The sequence below is a fragment of the Halichoerus grypus genome, chromosome 4, assembly GCF_964656455.1.
Source record: "Halichoerus grypus chromosome 4, mHalGry1.hap1.1, whole genome shotgun sequence".
NCBI classification, from domain to species: domain Eukaryota; kingdom Metazoa; phylum Chordata; class Mammalia; order Carnivora; family Phocidae; genus Halichoerus; species Halichoerus grypus.
In genome coordinates, this window is record NC_135715.1 from 143,432,179 (window position 1) to 143,452,194 (window position 20,016).

The following is a 20,016-nucleotide window of genomic DNA, read 5'->3' on the forward strand; positions in this document are numbered from 1 at the left end:
AAAGATACATCTGTATTAGATATGGTTCATCTAGTCACCAACCTCTTTTGATTCTCATAAAATGAAGTAGGAAGATTTACAAGTATATAATTTCAAATATATGCATTATAAAACTTTTTAAAGTGCTAAATGGCTTCAAATAGGAAATATGTGTGACATGAGCTAGAAATTAAAATAGGAAGAAAATATCTATCAATACATTGATCATATAATAGGACAGTATTAAAACTGGGAAATGCAGTAATGACATCCTCTTGTTTTGTTGTGTACCACATAAAAATGTTTAATATCTGAGTATTTAATATCGATAGATGTACCTCTTCAAAGGCTTTTATGATTCAAAATGTCAGAGATCTTTAAAAACAATATTTTAGGGCAGGATTGAAAAGAAAAAGAAAAAAGGACTGATCTAAACTTTCATGAATTCATGAAACAGACCAAATAAAGCTTATTCTGTTACATAATCTTGCCTCAGTCAATTGTTGATGAAGAATAGATGAGCTATTCTTACCTGTTGCTCAGAAACACCAAAGAATTGAGCCACTGAAAAGAAAACAAGCTATCTACAAGGTTTTACCATGGAGAGGGTAAATTTAGCATTATGTGGCAAACTGAAGAACTTGTGATCTGAGGACAGTGAAATGGATGATAAAATGACAAGTCTTCAACATGCACAAATTAGAAAATATGTAAATTTACCCAGATTATGTACATAATCTGCAAGGCAAAGTTCCAGTGGTATTAACACCTGCTTCTCCTTCTGATGTATACATGAGAAAATAAGGGAAATCAAAATAGCAGATTGTTACGCTATATTATTGCTTACTTAGGAGGACAATGAACTAGTATAATACTCCCCAAATTTTTGCTAATGTGGAAAAACCCTAAGAATAAGTCACAGGTTCAAGTTATAGACTATACAGATGAATTTTATTACTTTAAAATATACACAACTAAAAATACTTTCATGATTAATAATGACTTAAAGAAATGTATCAGAAAAAAAATCTTAAGTCAGACTAACCACCTTTCATTATTCATTTATATGGTTTGTAAATAAACCTTAAAAGTTTTCAAAGAATTCATTTGTTGAATAATATTTTCCTTTCATCCTCTTTTATCCTGTTGCAAATTATTCCACTGGTATCCCTGTAAATGTTAGTAGCTATATTGAGCTGGCCCAAAAGATTTCATGTTCAAATGAATTTTAGAAATACGGGGTAAAATGAAGTTAACCAGTTTTCTTCTTCTTTTTCTTTTTTTTTTCCCCAATAAATCTTGAGAATTTACTTCTCAAGTCTCTTACATTCATTGTGACTGGATTGGGGTGGGAGAAATGGGGACATAATATATAGTATTTTCCAAACTTATTTCATACAGAATTCTTTTCTCAGGCAATCTTACTGAAATATAAAATGCTGCTCTGTTTATTTAATCTGCAATTCTACTTAACTTATACCTCCCACCGTCCTTTTGTCTTAACAAGGGGTGAAAATGTGGTAAACTGCAATGCTACCACTTTCTGATCAGTCTGTATTATTAAGATTTTGATGCATAGGGCGCCTGGGTGGCTCAGATGGTTAAGGGTCTGCCTTCGCCTCAGGTCATGATCCCGGGGTCCTGGGATTGAGTTCTGCATCGGGCTCTCTGCTCCTTGGGAGCCTGCTTCTCCCTCTGCCTCTCTCTCTCTCTGTCTCTCATGAATAAATAAATAAAATCTTAAAAAAAAAAAAAAAAGATTTTGATGCATAAAATAAAATTTTGATTACATAAATATTATTGGACAAACAATGCAATAACTAGAACAAAATGCCTTAACTTACTCAATAATAAATCTTGTTTAGTAATTTTGAGGCATTTTTAAGGTCTGGAAAAGTAGAAAATAACTAAAGTAATTAAACTGAGCATAATGTTTCATTTCTGATTAAGCTTTTCCATTTAAAACTGTCTAACCAGAGTATGTTTTCTTTTCTAGCCTGAATTTATGCCATTTAAAAAATTCATCTGCATAAGCACATAGATGTCACTTACCAGTATGAGAACAATCCCTCTATTATAAAATTGATTTTTGCCTTCTGCAATATAACAATTCCAGCAGCTATCCTGAGCACCTACTTCCATGTGATTCCATGTGATGCTCACATCAGTTTGGGAAGGTTGTTATCATGATTGCTATTTCACAGATGAGGAATGTGATGACGAGATAATAGCTGTCTTGCCTTAGGCCATAAAACTAGAAAGACACAGAAACAGATTTCAAACTTCAGTCTGACACCAAAGACCCTACTGTTTCCACTACAACTTGCTAGATGGAATTATCCACATCTAATATAAATTTGTTTGTTCCTCTACGTTGTAAGCATAGGTGAATCAGACATTATTCCTTACGCAGAGCTTCTGCAGTGTGGTCCACAATACAGTACTTTTTGGGGAAAAAAATCCTTGAAGAAGCATATAACTAGATTCTCTTCATGTGTGATATGGCATTCATTACTAAATAAATAAAACAACTTGGGCATTTTTAAAAAATTTCCAAGTTGAGAATGCAGTTAAAACCCTTTACATTTCTAAATAGCTTGCTGTTTCAAGGATTTCCTTCCCTACTATTTCTGTACCCTCAACATTTTGCATTAAAAATTATCATGTAGAAGAAAACATACAATTGTGCTATTGGAGATTCAACAATTTCTATATTCTATTCTAATATTACCACCTGCTGGCATTCACCCCCCCCCCCCCCCCGTTTCTTTATAGCTTGACTCTGGTGGTTGGTTTTTAAATATAAAATATGGTTCACTATTGCCTTTCCCAAAAATTCTTTGTTGTCTAAAAGTATTTAAACAACAAAACTAAATAATAAATAATAGGCCTTAGAGGGGTACCCCTTAGAGGGGCTCAGTCAGTTAAGTGCCAGACTCTTAATTTCCGCTCAGGTCATGATCTCAGGGTGGTGAGATCCAGACCCAAGGGATTCTGAGCTGGGGGCGGAGCCTGCTTAAGATTCTCACTCTCCCTCTGACCCTCCCCCCACTCAGGCTGGCATGCGTGCTCTCTCTAAAATAAATCTTAAAAAAAAAAAATAGGCCTTAGAGAAACAACATAAAGCAAATACTTTATCCATTTGTCTATCCTGAAAAACATAAAGAGCAGGACATTTACCTCAACAGAAGTCATGTTCCTGGTGGGATTAGCACTGTACTAAAAGTGTAAGGGGTACAAGAAGAATACAGAATAATGTTCTTTAATCTCTCACAGTTTACAGTGTGGCTGGGAAGTCAAACATACCCTCAAAGGCCAGTCATATTATTTACTGCACAATTCAGTCTCAACATAAGAGACCTAGACATTTAGTTGTGTATCAGGGAATTGTGGGAGAGATGTGACCAGAAGTGGTGGAAAGATGTGGTTGAGGAAAAGTTCTGACTCAGATGGATCTTGAAATTCATGAAGGCATTGGACAGAAAGAACAGCAATAAATTGAGATGCAAGGACATAGAGACAGCAACAGCGTGTGGAGAAAATGGAGTTGAAGCTAGGAGCCCCAGATGAGTAGGGCGAGGTCTGTCAGGGCCCAGAATGAAACTGTGAAGACAGCATATTTTGTTCTGTGTGGCTTTTGACCACCCCTTTCAGAGCCTCCTCTCCTGCTACTTCCCTCACTCTCTCTTACCTTTCCTACAGGGAACTAGGCTCTAGCCTATTCTGAAGGACCATTAAATTGTTAGCTGCAGTTTGCTATAGGACTCTTGAAGACTGAAAAGTCTTTTAAGATTCAAAAAAAGAATAAAGTGAAATTTGAAGCCAATGAGAAGCTAGTATCAATGTTCTAGCACCCCTTCTCTTTTCACAGTACATGTACATAGGCCCAGAATATAATGGTGGTTCTGGAAAGTTAGTCTGTATTGGTAGATATTGGTAAACCATCAGAAGTTGGTGTGCGATTTTGAATACGATTTTATAGTCTTTGTACTAAATGAGATTTAAAAAGGGGGGGGGGAATGCCCAAACGCATTTTTATAATAGTTCTGAACCTTGACATCATTTGTTTCTTCTTGTAGCATCCTGTAAACTCTAAAATCCAAGCAAATATTTCTATACTTTCCTAGCCATTCCTTGCTCTATTTTCCTTCATTTCTCTATGTCCAACTTCAATGTGGAATTTACAGATTAAACGTTCTTTCTCAATTCATTTTCATACATAACAAAACCACGATAAATAACTTTCTTAAGCATAAAAGTAGCACTTCACGAAGTTTGGTCTTCTCCAGTTTTGACATCTTGACAAATACCAATTACGCGCCTTTCTTTCATCTTCCTCCTCAACTCCTTGGACTTCAGTAAGTCCGCGAGCCCAAGCAGACACTTGTTTTGACGTGGTGAAGAGAGGCACTTGGCCTTTCCACAGTTTTTCTGTGAGAGAAGTTGACAGGAAACAAAGATCGCTAACAAACAAGCAAACAAATCTCGCCCGCTCCGCAGGCCAAGGCGAGGGGTACCCTGCGCCCCACTCCGCGCGCGCCGAGCGACGCTCCGCCCGCGCGCCCCCGGCCGGAAGGGGGCGTGGGACGCCGCCGAGGGAGGGGCGCGCAGACGCGCCGCGGCCGGCCGGGCCCCTGGCGCGTCAGGCGGAGGCGGGAGGCGGAGGCCTAGGGGCGGGGAGCGGGGTCCGGGGGCAGGCCGGCGCTCGTTCTCTGCCGCGCTCGCTCGGGCCACTCGCGCTCCCGCGCCGCGCCGCGCCGGCTTCATGTGAAGCGCCGGCCCTCTGCCCCCTCCCTCCCCTTCCTTCCCTCCCTCCCTCCCGTCCCCTCCTCCTCCTCCTTCTTCTCCTCCTCCGCCCCCTCCCGCGTCCGCTCCCGCTCCCCGGGGCCCCCAGCCCGGCTGGGCGCTGACAGCAGGGGCGGGGGTCCCCGCCGCCGCCGTGTCTCACGCAGGCTCCGGCTGGGGCAGCGGAGCCCCCGGTGCGGCCATGGACCGGCCTCTGGTGGCGTCGGCGGAGGCGGAGGAGGAACTGGAGTGGCAAGTGGCGAGTCGCAGGAGGAAGGCCTGGGCCAAGTGCCGCGGCTCCTGGCAGGCGTCGGAAACGGAGGACCTGTCCACAGAAGCGACGACGCAGGACGAGGACGAGGACGACGAGGACGACCTCCCGGGCGCGAAGCTGCCGGCGGCGGCGGGGAGAGGTCTGTGCGCCCGGCCGAGCTGTGTGGCGGGCGGGGGGACTCGGGGAAGTGCAGGCTGGCGGGCGGGGGAAAGTCTCGTGCGCCCTGGGCGACTGCTGTGAGTTCTGGAAGATCCTCCAGGACTTGCTAAGCCGGGGGAGAGGGGACACATTGGACCTTTAAATGCGCGCGCTTGGCGAGGCGTCTCCAGAGTCAACATAGACACCCCGGTGCCATCTCGTTTCCTTTCAGATGGACACTTAAGACATGTTGCTTAGGCTGCATTTTAACCCCAGTAGATTTTCCTACATGGGAGTGTCCAGGTTGACCGAGCGGTCGGAGTCCGCCTGGGGTCGGTAACGAGCTGTCCCCTCACTCTGCCCCGCAGGAAACGTGCCCAACGAGAAGATCGCGATATGGCTCAAGGATTGCCGGTGAGTCCTCGCTTTCGCCGCTCGCATCCCAGAGGGAGATCCGCGGAGATGGCACTCCGGAGCGGAGTCACTAGGGCCGCAGTCCCAGTGGGTCCCGTAGCCGTTGTGAGCTATAAGCCGGAAAGTGAGCCGGCGGATAGTTTCCTCCTCTAAAAGATTAGAAATGGAAGTGCTGTGACCGCTGATTATTTGGTGACCGTGTTGACTTTACAGTTGTTAGGACTTCAGCCCCCGTGCATGATGTTAGCATCAGAGATCAGAGACCTAAAACAAATAATCATGCAGTGTTGTTATTCTTGCCTTGTTTTTATTCGAAAGGATTTTCACATTTCACACAGTATTTTATTTTGCTTTTGTTTTGACGTCTGTATATCTGGCATGGAATGATTTCCCTTTCAAATGTGTTTTAGATGAATTTAGTTTACTTAACAACACGAACTGGGCTTTAATTTTATTTTTGTGCCTTAATTCTATTTGGACAGCTATAAAACTAACTTTGTTCTTGTAGTTTACTCCTTGGACATGCATTTGTCAGATGGTACTGGAATGCACGAAGGGAAATAGAGCTTTGAAGGCATTCAGACGGCATAAATCTAATTGCATGCTTTGGCAACTGGTACAAATCTTTGATAAAGTACAAGAGGAGATGAATCATATTGCAAGTAGATCTTACTACAGTAAAAAAGGGCTTGTTTTATATTTTAATTTTTTCCCAATTTATTTTCTACTTGTAAAATCTCATATGAAGAGTGTTACTTTTTAATGCGGCTATGGTGTTTGCTTCTGCACATATTTGCCATCTCATTTTGGGCTTTTCTTAATCTTTTGTTCAAGTACCAGAGGTAAGGACGTGTTTTTTGGAGGAAGGAGAAGTGATTTTCATATATGCCAGCTTATTTTTCTAACCTAAACACAGATAAAGTATTGGCTACTACTCCATTGATTTCCCGTTTTGATGAATTACCTGGATTTTTTAGTAACTTTGATGAATTACTAAGCACTCTTCACTGCAGAACTCCTTAACCTTTATTGGGGGTGTCATAGACCCTTTGAGATACGAAGAAGTATATGGATCTTCTCTCTAAAGGTGCATCAAAAATAATGTTTAACAGCAAGAGAAAAATCACATTGTGTTTACTTAATGATGTATAGGAATTAAGATTATATGCAATCATATCAAGTAGATAGTACGTTTACCTTGTAAGATAAATGCAGTAGGCAAATGTTACTCATCAGACATATCATCTCTGAAAATTCCAAAAGTTTTGTTGCTAATCTTATGTAGGCAGATTCTATAGTCTGCTGCTCCTTCCCTCATAGGTTTCCTGCATAGATTTCCTTCTTGTTCCTTACAGTTGCACCTATTTTGTACAAAAGGGGCATTCATTTGTACCTGGGAAAGCTAAAACAAATAGTCTTGTAATGTTAGCTGTATTATCACAGATTTCACTGCTAGGATATATGCAACTGTAGTTTTTTTTTTTCTATAACAGTTTAGGATCCTTCTCAGAGTTAGGCATCTACCTACTTTGTACATTATAAGTGATCTAAAGCTAGCTTTTTCCCCTTGATACATTCTCATTTTTTTTTCTTATTGATGTCCATATCCTGAATAAAGATACTATTTGTCATTACTTTAAGGGGGAGGGGGGGGTCCTTTATTTTGATAATCACTTTTTTAACTAAGTGGAAATAAATTGCTTGAATTAACATCTAAGAAAGGATAGTTTTTGAGAGAATTTGGAAGAGAGCCGTTGTAAGGGTGAGAAACTTGTTTCTGAAGGAGAGTGGCAGTTATATTCTCTTTATTTGCCATTTTCTGTTAGGGCACCCACGCATAGAGACATCTGCAGGAGTAAAACAGTGTTTTGTCCTAAGAAAGTAGCCCAGGGAAGAAGAAGGACTTTATAAAGGCATAAATTCCAGTTTTATTAAAATATATGCAAAAACTTAGCTCAAAGTTTTTATTGTCTTTATGGTAGTTGTGATTCTTTTACATTTTTCAAAAGCACTAATTTTCAAAGAACTGCCACTGCTTTTATATTTGCTTGCAGAAAGTTTTAACATTAAATTGTCATTTCAATAATATTTTTTGAGACTGATATTTTTATGATCCCATATTTGATGTGAATTTGTAACAGGTATAAACTGTTACTGATGAAAAATTCAAATCACAAAACAGAACTTTCAAAATAAAAGTGTTTCTTAATATAAATTTAGTTTTGAGAAAGAAATGAAAAACATTTTCATTTTCACGTTAAAAAAAGATTTCTAAGTTATCTGTGTTTGAACGGGAAGAATGTGAAAGAATTTTAGCAGTGGCTGGTTCTTAAGGTTGATTCTCAAGCCAACTTCTTAGTTTTTAGAGTTAAATGAAGATATATGTATTTCATAGTTTAAAAACAGAAAAAAAAATCTTAAGCTTCTTCATTTAGACCAAAAAAGATAGTTGGGGTAAGGGAGGCACTGAGAGATGCTCTAAAGTGCTGGTGATAGGTCTGACAGATGAGGTTTAAAAAAACTGTTGAGCCTTATTTCTAACTAGACTCTGACTTTTAAATTTTATTAAAGATTTGTTTTAATTCTGTTTCCTGTTTCTAGGGAAGGGATTGAGGGGAGCAGACATTTTCTTAATGCCTGCTGACATTCTCTTTTTCTGTTTTTGTAAAGAAAATGCTAATTAATATCATTTGTAATTACAATTCTTGCTCTTAATTGCTGGCAGATCAGATGTGTGATTAAATCATTCCTGGTGAACTGACTTGAGGATAGGTGTTTGCTTAGTTAGTAGGATATTACTTATGTAATACTCTTGCATTCCTTTTGTGTTTGGGGAGGAGAGTTAAACTGTGATTAGAAGCTTGCTTGGCTATGATCCTTTAAATGTAAAGTTGTGCAGTAACAACTCTCCAGATAGCTTTTTAAGACTAAGGTTTATATATTTATGTGGTTTCAGTACCCCTTTGGGAGCCTCACTGGATGAGCAAAGCAGTAATACGCTCAAGGGTAAGATAAAGTTGCCTTTCTAAATTTGTTCTTTATGAGAGCCCTATTTAAGAGTGAATGTATACATATGTAAATTATAAAAGTAATGTTCATTTTACAAAATATGCCATTCTAAGAGAAAAGCCAAAAGAAAGAAACCTTGTCATAAACCATAAAACAGTGAATAGTTCAAGCAAATTACTAAACCTTTACACAGTGTGAAACTCTTATTTTTGTCTAGTTAGATATTATGAAGATTAATTAAATGTAGAAATATGATATGTAAACATAAGGGAAATATTGAGTGAACTGGGTCAGCTTTCGTGCAGCATTTCTTTGCTTACATTAACTGAAATTGCCATACCTGAAATTTTACCAGCTGTGCAAGACAGAATTCTAAAGTTCCAAGTACAACAATGTGCAGGTTGTGGCAAGGCATATAAAAAATACTTACAGTATTAGAAAGTCTAGCTTGAGCTCCTGACTGTTAAGGGAGGTAAAAGGAATGATTGCTCCGGTATCTGATTTTCCATGAAACTCTTGGATAAGATGTTAGCTAAATGAATATCTTCAAAGACATAGTAAGTATAAAATAGCTTATATCAGGGCTTTTAACAACTTTACCTGGCTGCAAATCATGGTTTGTTTGTGATAAAGTAAAGCTTATACTTGCTTTTTGAAATAATATAATCAGAATAATGAGTACATTCAGGTTTGAAATACTTTATTGTATCTTATTTTTTGCTTGGTCAATTTGCTTTAGCTAAAACTATGATTTTATATGGGGGTCCAGAACAGAACACCAGGATGAGTCTTCTAATGTTTCTTTCAGGTGTGCTTGTGAGAAATGGAGGCAGTTTTGAAGATGATTTGTCTTTGGGAGCTGAAGGTACATTTGTTTGGAAGAACTGTATTTTTATACAGGTTTAAAATTAAAAAAAAAAAAAAAGTTGAGTGCTTTCAGGTGTACAGTCCTTAGAGCCAAAGTTAAAAGTCTTGAAAATGGCTCAGACGCACTTTATAGAACCTTTATATGTTAATAATCTAGTCAGAGCTTGTAGGATACATGTAGAAATGGCTCTGAAAACCATTGTGAAATGTCCATGTCTTCCTTGGACTTAATTGCTTAAAGGAACTGTTTAGGGGCAAACAATAGTCATAGAACTGAGGGAAGAATTGCCCCGCCAGAAGGAAGGAAACTTAAATATTTATACATGAGAAGACTAAAGTGAAGCTTATTTTTAGTGTGAGGTCGCCTTATGTCAGACACAGCTGCGGCTTGTCTTTCTCTTTGCATTCAAGTGTCTCCTGTCTTTTCCCCTTCCTCCTTTTCCAGATTTTTAGAACGCTAAAGGACAAAAACAAAATAGAGTTATTAGAATTTAATTAGAAATCATTACGCTGATGTCTATTCCAGACTGCATTAATATTTTAAAAGTGCATTGTGCCATGTTTAAATTTTCACAGTTGTTATTATCTAGTCAGTGGATTTATATAGTAAAGTTTTCCACAATGTAGAATTAAACATTTTTATTACTTTATTATTTTACTGGTATTGGGAGATTATTAGTAGCTGTGTAGCTGGGTTATGAATGTGTTTTTTATCAAAAAGAACTAAGGATTTTATTAAATCTTTTCAAATTAAATAATTAAAAATTTTATTGAATCTTTTCAAATTATAAAAGATTTAAAATGTAAATCTTTTAAATTATAATGATGAATGATGAATTTATCCATTGAATATAGTGTCCTTGATCTTTTACTGTTTTAAGTAAGACTCTATGGTAGATTACTTACTTAGGACCTTCTAACCTTCTAACTCTAGAGTATGTGAATATATGAGGTTTTATTATTTCAGTTAGTGTGCTTTCAAGGAATAAACTCTGTAAAGAGGTTAAACTTACTGCTTCCCAATTAGTACAGTTGAGCATACTGTCCACCCTTACTAAAATGCATTTCAGTGTTACTGTAAATAGCACTTTTGATATCTGCCTTAATTTCACAATACGGAATTTTTTTTAGAATTTGTTTTTTTAGAGCAGGGTTAAGTTCACAAAATTGAGGGGAAGGTTTAGAGATTTTCCCTGTACTTCCTGCCTTACCAACGTCCCCCCATTATCAACGTCCCCCACCAGAATGGTGTGATGAACCTGTAACGAGGCATCATCATTACCCGAAGTCCATAGATTACATTGGGGTTCACTCTTGGTCGTACATTCTGTGGTTTAGACAAATGTATAATGACATGTATCTATCATTATGATATCATAAGTGGATTTTCACTGCCCTAAAAATCATTTCTGTTCTACCTGTTCATCCATATTGAGTGAGTTTATTGGAAACCAGAACCTAAAAGGAAGTTCCAGAAAAGAATGGAAATACTGTGTTGTTTTACTGAAAAATTTTCAAGATTATTTTCATTCATTCAGTAAATATTTATTGAATGCTATGTGTTAGGCACCTTTCTGAGTGGATGTACAAAGAAATATAACAAATTGCCATGACTTTGTAGATCAGAAGTAAAAAAAAAATCTGGTATACTGAAATAGATACGTTTGTAATTATTTTCATTCTTTGTATTTGCTATAAAAGTTAAATGCAGTCAGTTTAACTCACTTTAAACTTAACATTAACAATACTTATCTGTTTAAAACTTATAAGTCTGGAATAAAGCTAAAAAGTAATTTTTTAAGAAAGCTTATTTTGAAATGAATAGAAATTTTCAAAGTAGATACATGAAAAATTGGTTGTAACTGGGATGAATTTTTAGCCTTTGAAAAACCACAGTAAGAATTTATGTATATTGTTGCCACACTTAAATAATGCTAAATCATGATTTTGCTCTTAAGGTCTTCTCTAGTAACAGCTTTTAAATTTATTAATTAGAATCACATTTACTACAGATGCTGTATATCTTCTTACTATTTGTTTCTAACTATGAAAGAAATTTAATTGGTTATCTGTAAGTCTTTTATTTTAAACATTCAGTGAAGGGCGTAGTTTTACACACTGCTAACAAATGAAAACTGGTTTCCTGAAGCTACTGGTTCTGTTCGTATCGATCTGTATGTTACTTTTAATGATGCAGATTTAATGAACCAAGACAAGGGTTTGGGATATTAGGCATTTAGCTGTAATATTTGGCTAATCTGCTTTCTTGATGATTGTATCACAGTAGTTACTGTTCTAACAATTCTGCTCTGCATTTATTCTTTTACCTGTAGCCAACCACCTCCATGAAACAGATACTCAAATTGAAAACTGGTACGTAGCTGTGCTCTTTGTTCTCTTTTCAAAAATGAAGAACATTTATGAAAATAAGGTTTTATATAATCTAATGTTGTTTATAGCAATAATATCTTGGCCAAAGAGAGAAGACTACAGTTTCATCAGAAAGGGAGAAGTATGAATTCCACTGGATCTGGGAAAAGTAGTGGGACAGTTTCCAGGTAACTTATTCTGAAATTATACTACAGTTACATTGTGTTATAGATGACCTACTCACACTTTTTCAGTCTTGGATTTGGCTTGATAGTATGAAATCAAAAAGAATCCAAAATGTTTCATTCATTGCTTTTTTAAAAAAAATTAAGATTAAAAAAAAGCAAATGTGTTTATAATGCTGCTGGAATTCCTGTTATGGTGAGTATTTTGAGCCCTATCAACAACTTGAAAGAGGAAGTCCATAGTGGAATAACTTCTTCCAAAATTCTCCATTTTTTTTAGGGTCTTGAGTTACTGTAACAAAAAATCAGAATAAACCTTTCTAATATAAAGTTTGATATTTAAGCATAGATTTATTTATCTTCAACATATTAAATCAAAGTTCTTCAAAATATATATTAAAATAGGCAAGTACGTGAGCCTGTGGGACCAGTTTAAATTGTTATGCAGATTATTGTACTGGAATCTGAGCATTTTCTCTGAAACAAATTGAAATTTTCTTCAGTTCAAGTTTCATCTCTAACATTTTCCTCAGTCAATCTCCGAAGGTGGATTATCACTGATATGAGGAAGAAGAGATAAGAAATGCTTAATTCCCAACAGAATCAGAGCAAGAACTTACCTTTGAGTAACCCATTCTCTCCATACCTTACTCCTCCTACTTCTGAGTGAAAGTGGTTAGAGAAAATTTGAAAGTAGGCCCCTCCCTCCCTTTCTGAGTTCAGCTTGTTACCTGTATTGCATCTTCAATGACAGCCAAGATAGCAGAAAACCTCAGTTCTGCAGCATGTCCTGTGCTACCAGCTTCCTTGTGTGTTTTTTCCTTTTCATTTCTTTCTTAATCTGTTTATTCCTTATTCTACCTCAGCTGTCCTCTAATTGTTTTAGCTGCTTTACTGGGACTCTTAAAATGACAAAAAAAATAAGGTGAGGAAGCATTTTGGGAGTCTTGCTGAGTATCTGCTCAGGGACCAGCTTTTTTTTCCAGTCCTAACAGTTTGAAAGAATGGACTTTTTTTTTTTGAATGGACTCTTTTTAAGACTTCTATATCACATTTAGTACACAGTATATAAAGATGCTGAAATAAATAATGGTGTAAAGAGCAGAAGCTCTTTTTTATAATGTGATGTGACTATAAACTTATTTTATATCTTGGTGTTTCTTTTTTTTCTTTTCTTTTTTTTTTTTTTTTGTAGTGTTTCAGAATTGTTGGAACTTTATGAGGAAGATCCTGAAGAAATTCTTTATAATCTTGGATTTGGACGAGATGAACCAGATATTGCTTCTAAAATTCCTTCCAGATTTTTTAATTCATCATCATTTGCCAGAGGGATAGACATTAAAGTATTTTTGAGTGCTCAGATGCAACGGATGGAAGTAGAAAACCCAAATTACGCTTTAACAAGTAAGGTTTTTAAATATTAACATCCACAGTGAGATGGTCTTATTTTTTTAAAGCCTTACTAATTTTTAGGAATAGCACTGGAAACTTAATTATTGAAGTTAACACAATAGCTATTTTACTTATTCTGAATTTTTATTATTCTATTTATAGAAGTTAACTTCCCCCTCTCCTCATTCTTGACTTAAGTGTTACTGTAACTGACATGTAGAACCTTGTGCTTATCTTAAACTTATCCCCAAATTGCTGATGTTCAAAAAAGGAAAGAAGTAGGGGAGTGGCTTGTTACTATTAAATAAAGTCAGTCAATTTTAGGTGTTTTTCTATAAATCTAAAATAGCATGGCTAATTTGATAATTTTTATTTATATTATATCTTATTTTTCTCTGTTGCACAGAAGTTCCAAAAATGGGATCTTAGGTGGTCCTTAGAACAGCTTTAAGAGATCTATAAATCCAATCCTACCTCCTCCCTTCCCCACAATTAGGTATAAAATACAAATTTATGTACATTTTCTTGGGAGAACATTTGCAAGAGTCTTAATGGAGTCAAAGACTTAAAAATAGAATCACAGCTGTAGATCAATAGCCAGTCCATTCTGTTTAATTCAGAGTTGTCATGCTTTGTGCTTCTTTCTGATTTTAAATCGTAAAACATAAATTCTTAAATTCTTTTTTTTTTTTTTTTAAAGATTTTCTTCATTTATTCATTTGAGACAGAGAGAATGAGAGAGAGAGCACATGAGAGGGGGGAGGGTCAGAGGGAGAAGCAGGCTCCCTGCCGAGCAGGGAGCCCGATGTGGGACTCGATCCAGGGACTCCAGGATCATGACCTGAGCCGAAGGCAGTCGCTTAACCAACTGAGCCACCCAGGCGCCCAAATTCTTAAATTCTTAAAACATAAATTCTAGTGCTTAGAGTGAAATATCTTCCTCCCTCTTCCCAGTAAATGTAGAGAACTTTTAAATGTTGGATAAGGAAAAAAGTTGTGCTTTTATAATCTTTGTGATCTAAGTTCAATTATTGGCATTCTGGAAAGTACTAATAGTTTAATATATGTATAAATATATAAACAGATAAATATATATATAATTAACATTGTTTCCTTTTTGTAGGTCGTTTCCGTCAAATTGAAGTGCTTACTACCGTGGCCAATGCATTTTCTTCTTTATATTCTCAAGTCTCTGGGACTCCCCTCCAGAGAATTGGAAGTATGTCTTCAGTGACTTCTAACAAGGAGACAGACTCACCTCCACCTTTAACCCGAAGTAACACTGCAAATCGTTTAATGAAAACACTATCAAAACTAAATTTATGTGTTGATAAAACAGAGAAAGGAGAAAGTAGTAGTCCTTCCCCAGCAATTGAAAAAGGAAAGATCCTGAATGTTTCAGTGATGGAAGAAAGTGGCAATAAAAATGATCAAAAGTCTCAAAAAATTGTAAAGAAGAAAGACTCATCTTCTATGTTGGCTACAGTTAAAGAAGAAGTATCAGGTAGTTCAGCATGTGTTATGGAGAATGCTGACATTGATAGACTTTGTGATGAAGCAAATAGTAATTTTAACCAAAAAACTGAAAGTGAACAAAGTGAAGAAACGCAAAGTCATGTGAATAAACTGGGTGAGGAATCTGGTATTATGGAATCTGATTTAGGTAACGATTTCAGCATGTCCAGGCACAGTGAGCTGGAAAATGGCAACGATGTGAAAAGTGTCCACGTGTCCACACACGAAAAAGAGCCATGTGCACCGCTCACGATCCCATCCATAAGAAATATAATGGCACAGCAGAAGGACTCCTTTGAAATGGAAGAGGTGGGTAAAATATCATGAGACCTGTTTCAAATAATGAGTTAGGAAAAAAATACCAAAAAGATGTTTATAAAACAAAGGTAGCTAATAGATTTATACTAGAAGAAAATCATCCTAATTTTGACTTTTCAAGTTTTAGTTCTGTGTTTCACCAAGAATTGGTCATAGGACTATGCATCGCCAGGGTAATGTGAGAGTTCATCAGCTCCTCTAGATCCTCTGTCATTCACTGATGATACTTGAACTTTAACCCCCTTTCTCTCTCAGTTTAAGATTTTGATGCCCTGAGAAAGCCCTGAGAGAGTATATTTAAATTAAAATCAATATTGCATAATAGTTAAAAACACAGCCTCTGAAATCAAATAGAAGTTTGAGTTCTTTTTTGCCACTAAATAGCTATGTGCCTTTGGGCACACTTTTCTCAAAGTATCTTAGTGGAAAGGATAAGTTAAGTATGAATAAGGCTTTGAAAAGGATAGGTTTTGGCATGGGACTGGAAAGAACCTGAGGATACTATGTTTCTGAAGGGGAGGATAGGGAACCTCAAGAAAGAAGGTTTGAAACACCACTGAATATGGTTTCTGCAAGCCCGGAAGACCAATGTTTGGTTATTTTTTATTCCTACCTAGAGATATTACTTCATTTACATAAATTTCAAATTGGGCAAGATAAAGAGATGCATTTCGATGAGGTCAACTAAAACTACTTTTGAATGGCCAGAGCTAATACTTATGATTGGCACTGCATAGCTGGAGACAGGAAACTGACGTTTATCAAGACCTACCTTGTGGCAGGCACTTGTACCAGGCCCTTACTTTTCTCTTTAGTCTGTGAGGCAGGCAGTGCTGGTCTTATTTTACACATGAGGAAACTGAGGCACATGAATACTGTTGAAGAGTTACGGCCGGAAATTACATAATGTGCAATTTTCTTTTTAAAATTTATTACAGAATAGCATTAGTAATATAGTAGTTACTCCCAGTAATTTTAGAATCACATGCCATATTTTTAGGGAGTTGGAAAATGGGATAATTGATTCTGCCCATAAATGTCCTCTTGGTAAGTACTTATCTCTCACATTAGTGAAGATTTTTCATTTATTGCAAAATTTCTGTTGCTGATATAGCTATTTATCTTTTTTGTGGTCTTTGAATTTATCTTTTAATATTTTAATTCTAACTAAAAAATGAAAAGGGAGAGGAGCGGCCCTTTGAAATAGTTTATTTGTAAGCTTCTTTTCCCCTTATTTCTTTACATATTCTTTATATCTCTCCTATTTAATTTCTAATATATTTCTCATTATAATGAGTTCATAAGATGACTGCTTCATAAATTAAAGCCTCTTTTTGTTCTATTTCACTGTTTGATTCCTTTTGACTTTGTTTTGTTTTGAACATGTCGTACCATTAAGAATTAAAGTGTAACTACTTGCCCTTCATTAGGGCCCCTCTTCTGTGACAGTCAGATATGTCAGTGGGTTTCCTTGTTTTAACTTAATAGCAGAGTATGAAAATTTAAACAAATTATGTTAGATATTTGCAAACCTGATACTGGTGACTCGGATGAGAAGACACTCTTAGACGTTGCTTTTTAATTCCTAGGGTTCCTGAATTTTAAACCATATATTTTTAAAATTATTGCTGTCATACACAGAAGGTCTTTAAAGTGGGGCACCTGGGTGGCTCAGTTGTTAAGCGTCTGCCTTTGGCTCGGGTCATGATCCCAGGGTCCTGGGATTGAGCCCCGCATCGGGCTCCTTGCTCTGCGGGAAGCCTGCTTCTCCCTCTTCCACTCCCCCCGCTTGTGTTCCCTCTCTCACTGTCTATCTCTCTGTCAAATAAACAAATAAAATCTTTGAAAAAAAATAAAGTAAAACATTTGTAAAGTACTAGAGAGATCTGCTTTGGTGGCAGGTTAACATTTAATTTAATGTATGGGGTGTTTTTGTTGTTGTTTTTTTTGCTCCCTCTACTGGCAAAAGCAATTAATGAAGAAAGTAATGTCAAATGGAAGTGAACTTTTTTTTTTTAAGTACAAAATTACAGGCATTGGTGGTTGAAGAATAATAGATCTTTGTTTTCAAAAAAAGAATATATGGATATGATCAACCATGGCTGCATTGTAAATATGGGGAATTTTAAGGATAATGAATCCTTGTTCTTCAGATGTATTTAAAACATGGATAAAAACCTTCTAGAACTGTGTTTTTATCCCTTTGGGAACTTTAAAGAGAGCTTGTAGAACAATGGGTAAAGAAAGGAAATAATGTGTTTCTTTAATTTCCTCTCCTCCCAAGTGTGACTTGAATTATACTGACAAATGAAGAGAACAGTCTTACTGAAGCAAACTTTTAGATCCCATTCAAAGTAGGTTGTTGCTGTTTTTCTTTTAGACTCCTTTCCCTTGAGGTTTGATTCCTATTGGGAACTTTCTTCCTGTAAAAACAGCAAATAAACGTAAGTTAGAGGACACTCCCTTTCTCTCCGTCAACCAGTTCTCAAACAGATTAACTGAATGCCTGCTGCTTTGGGTAGCTAGGTAGGAGAAAATGTTGCAGACCTGACTCTGTGCATGAAGCTGCCTAATCCCTCTGAGGCAAAGGTAAGCTCTGACAGTCACCAGGAACAAAGACAGGAAATATTTCAACGTAAGGGGAATTAAATAGATGACAAGACTGACTCAGTCCTTGGAGAGTGAGAGTGATTATTTCTCATGTTAAGAAAAAATAAAGGCCAGAGACTATTTTCAGTTAGAAGTCAGTTTGCCTTATAAAAAAAATGTTTTGTAGACTATTTAAAATGTTCGAGTGTGTCTAAAAGTTGTAAAACCCTCCTCTCGAGTTTTCTAATTCTTAATAACTTTCCTAGATAATTCTTGTGTTCTTCTCAAAATAGCTTATTTTTAATAAATACATCCTGGTAACAGTCTAGAGCCATAGATTTATAGAATGAAGGATCCACAGTTAAACCAAAATGATCCTACTCAGTAAGCAATTATTCATCTTTTAGGTGTAAAGGAAAAATTTCTCATACTTAAATGTTAAAAGAAAGAGAACTTTTAGCTGTTTATTTCTGTAAATGGGTTGTTCTGTGTCTTACTCTACAAATAAATTTATATTCAAATAGAGGTATTATTACTAGAAGTGTATATAATTTTTTAAGCTACTGAAGTTTTAGTGTTTCTAATTCTGTCTCTACACTGATTGTTGATTTAACTACTGTATCTCCTTATTTTTAGTCATTGAGTTTCAGAATTCTTTTTTGTTTTATTTATTGGCCTGAGTTAAAATAATCTGAAATCAGTCAGATACTTGACAGATAGTTAAGTTGTTCCTTTGGCCTTTCAAATTTGACTGTGTTTTGAAGACAAGCATTGTGTCTTAGAGTAGAATGCAATAGGATATGAACTCTAACACATGATACATGCACCCATGTCTCTTTGAAGTCCAATTAACCACCAAATTTTATTTGACATTTATCTAAAAGACTTAAATTAACTTTTGTTATATAAGTATTTACCTGACAGTAGAAAGTAAACCTTGTAAGTAAAACCTGAAAGGTTTTTTTAAATAAAAATTTGCAACAAATACAGAATAATAAACTAGCACAGAAAGAGATCTTTGAATTCATTCTCCAGTTTCCTCCTTTTATAGATGAGGAAGCATTTTTCCTCCTCTAACATTTGATATTACTTGACAGCAGTGGTTTTCTGTCATCTTTCTGAGGGATATAGTAATGTTCCCTTTGATATCTGTGTCTTACTTGGGGGAGGGCTAAAGGGATGTCAGGGTAGGGAGTCCCTGGTTGATAGCAGAGAGAGATCTGTTGTAAATCGTTACCACTTTACTGTTGCAAAATATTTGATCATCCTAAGGACCTGTGAGGTAGGAGTTTTAGTCTTTATTTTTCAGTTTAAAAGAAACTGACATAATTGTCCCAGATAATTCTGATAACTATCTGAAGCCATTTAGCCAGTAAGTGGCATGAATAAGACTTGAATTCGGGTCTTTGTATAAACTTGCTACTTTTGACTACACCATACCACTTGGTAAAGGTCAGACTCGCTGACAGTGTCAGACATTGGACAAGAACTCAAGTCATCTGGTGCCATACTACTTCTTTAGAAAAATAATGCTTTCGGGCGCCTGGGTGGCTCAGTCGTTAAGCGTCTGCCTTCGGCTCAGGTCATGATCCCGGGGTCCTGGGATCGAGCCCCACATCAGGCTCTCTGCTCCGCGGGAAGCCTGCTTCTTCCTCTCCCACTCCCCCTGCTTGTGTTCCTGCTCTCGCTATGTCTCTCTCTGTCAAATAAATAAAATCTTTAAAAAAAAAAAAAAAGAAAAAGAATGCTTTTATTTGAATTTTTTGAGATGTCCTTAAAAATTAGAATTTCTAAAACTCCAGTTTTGATTTTCTTTTTTTAAAACTGCTATACATATCTCTTTAAACCTTAGAGGAAGGGTTATTTGAGTTAGAACATTCCATGTATTGCAGCTCTATGGAACACAGCACAATAGTGTTGTGCCTGGAAGATGTATATTAGGATAAATGTGACATGTTAAAAAAAACAAAAACAAAAACCCCACCAAAGTAAGGTGCCTGCCCTGGTAGCAGGACATTGATTCACAAAGATAGAGTTTTAATAAATGTTTTGTTAAAACATTTTTTAAAATGAAACAACTCTTTTATTTTTTTTATTTTTTATTTTTTTTTTAAAGATTTTATTTATTTATTTGAGAGAGAGAATGAGAGAGAGAGCACATGAGAGGGGGGAGGGTCAGAG

The 20,016-nt window shown here is 36.6% G+C and overlaps 2 protein-coding genes across 10 annotated transcripts in view; one reads left to right on the forward strand and one right to left on the reverse strand.

Moving 5' to 3' along the window:
• The window catches only part of LOC118527162 (uncharacterized), a 77,713-nt gene extending 72,718 nt beyond the window's left edge, over nucleotides 1–4,995 (reverse strand). For 5 of the 6 annotated variants that reach the window (XR_013447249.1, XR_013447247.1, XM_078071064.1 and 2 more), the window contains exons 1-3: nucleotides 4,928–4,995; nucleotides 4,301–4,410; nucleotides 2,032–2,233 (exon numbers count right to left, since the gene is read on the reverse strand). The gene's annotated coding sequence lies outside the window, so the exon portion shown is untranslated. Of the gene's footprint in view, nucleotides 1–2,031; nucleotides 2,234–4,289; nucleotides 4,411–4,927 lie in introns of all 6 variants that reach the window. The other variant, XR_013447248.1, reaches the window with a different exon arrangement.
• Nucleotides 4,696–20,016, forward strand: part of ITPRID2 (ITPR interacting domain containing 2) — a 39,281-nt gene continuing 23,960 nt past the window's right edge. For 2 of the 4 annotated variants that reach the window (XM_036078848.2, XM_036078849.2), the window contains exons 1-8: nucleotides 4,699–5,177; nucleotides 5,545–5,590; nucleotides 8,547–8,596; nucleotides 9,408–9,464; nucleotides 11,800–11,839; nucleotides 11,926–12,024; nucleotides 13,217–13,425; nucleotides 14,537–15,237. In XM_036078848.2, coding sequence (XP_035934741.1) covers nucleotides 4,967–5,177; nucleotides 5,545–5,590; nucleotides 8,547–8,596; nucleotides 9,408–9,464; nucleotides 11,800–11,839; nucleotides 11,926–12,024; nucleotides 13,217–13,425; nucleotides 14,537–15,237 — 1,413 coding nt within the window. In that variant the 5' untranslated portion in view covers nucleotides 4,699–4,966. Of the gene's footprint in view, nucleotides 5,178–5,544; nucleotides 5,591–8,546; nucleotides 8,597–9,407; nucleotides 9,465–11,799; nucleotides 11,840–11,925; nucleotides 12,025–13,216; nucleotides 13,426–14,536; nucleotides 15,238–20,016 lie in introns of all 4 variants that reach the window. The other 2 variants (XM_036078851.2, XM_036078850.2) reach the window with 2 other exon arrangements.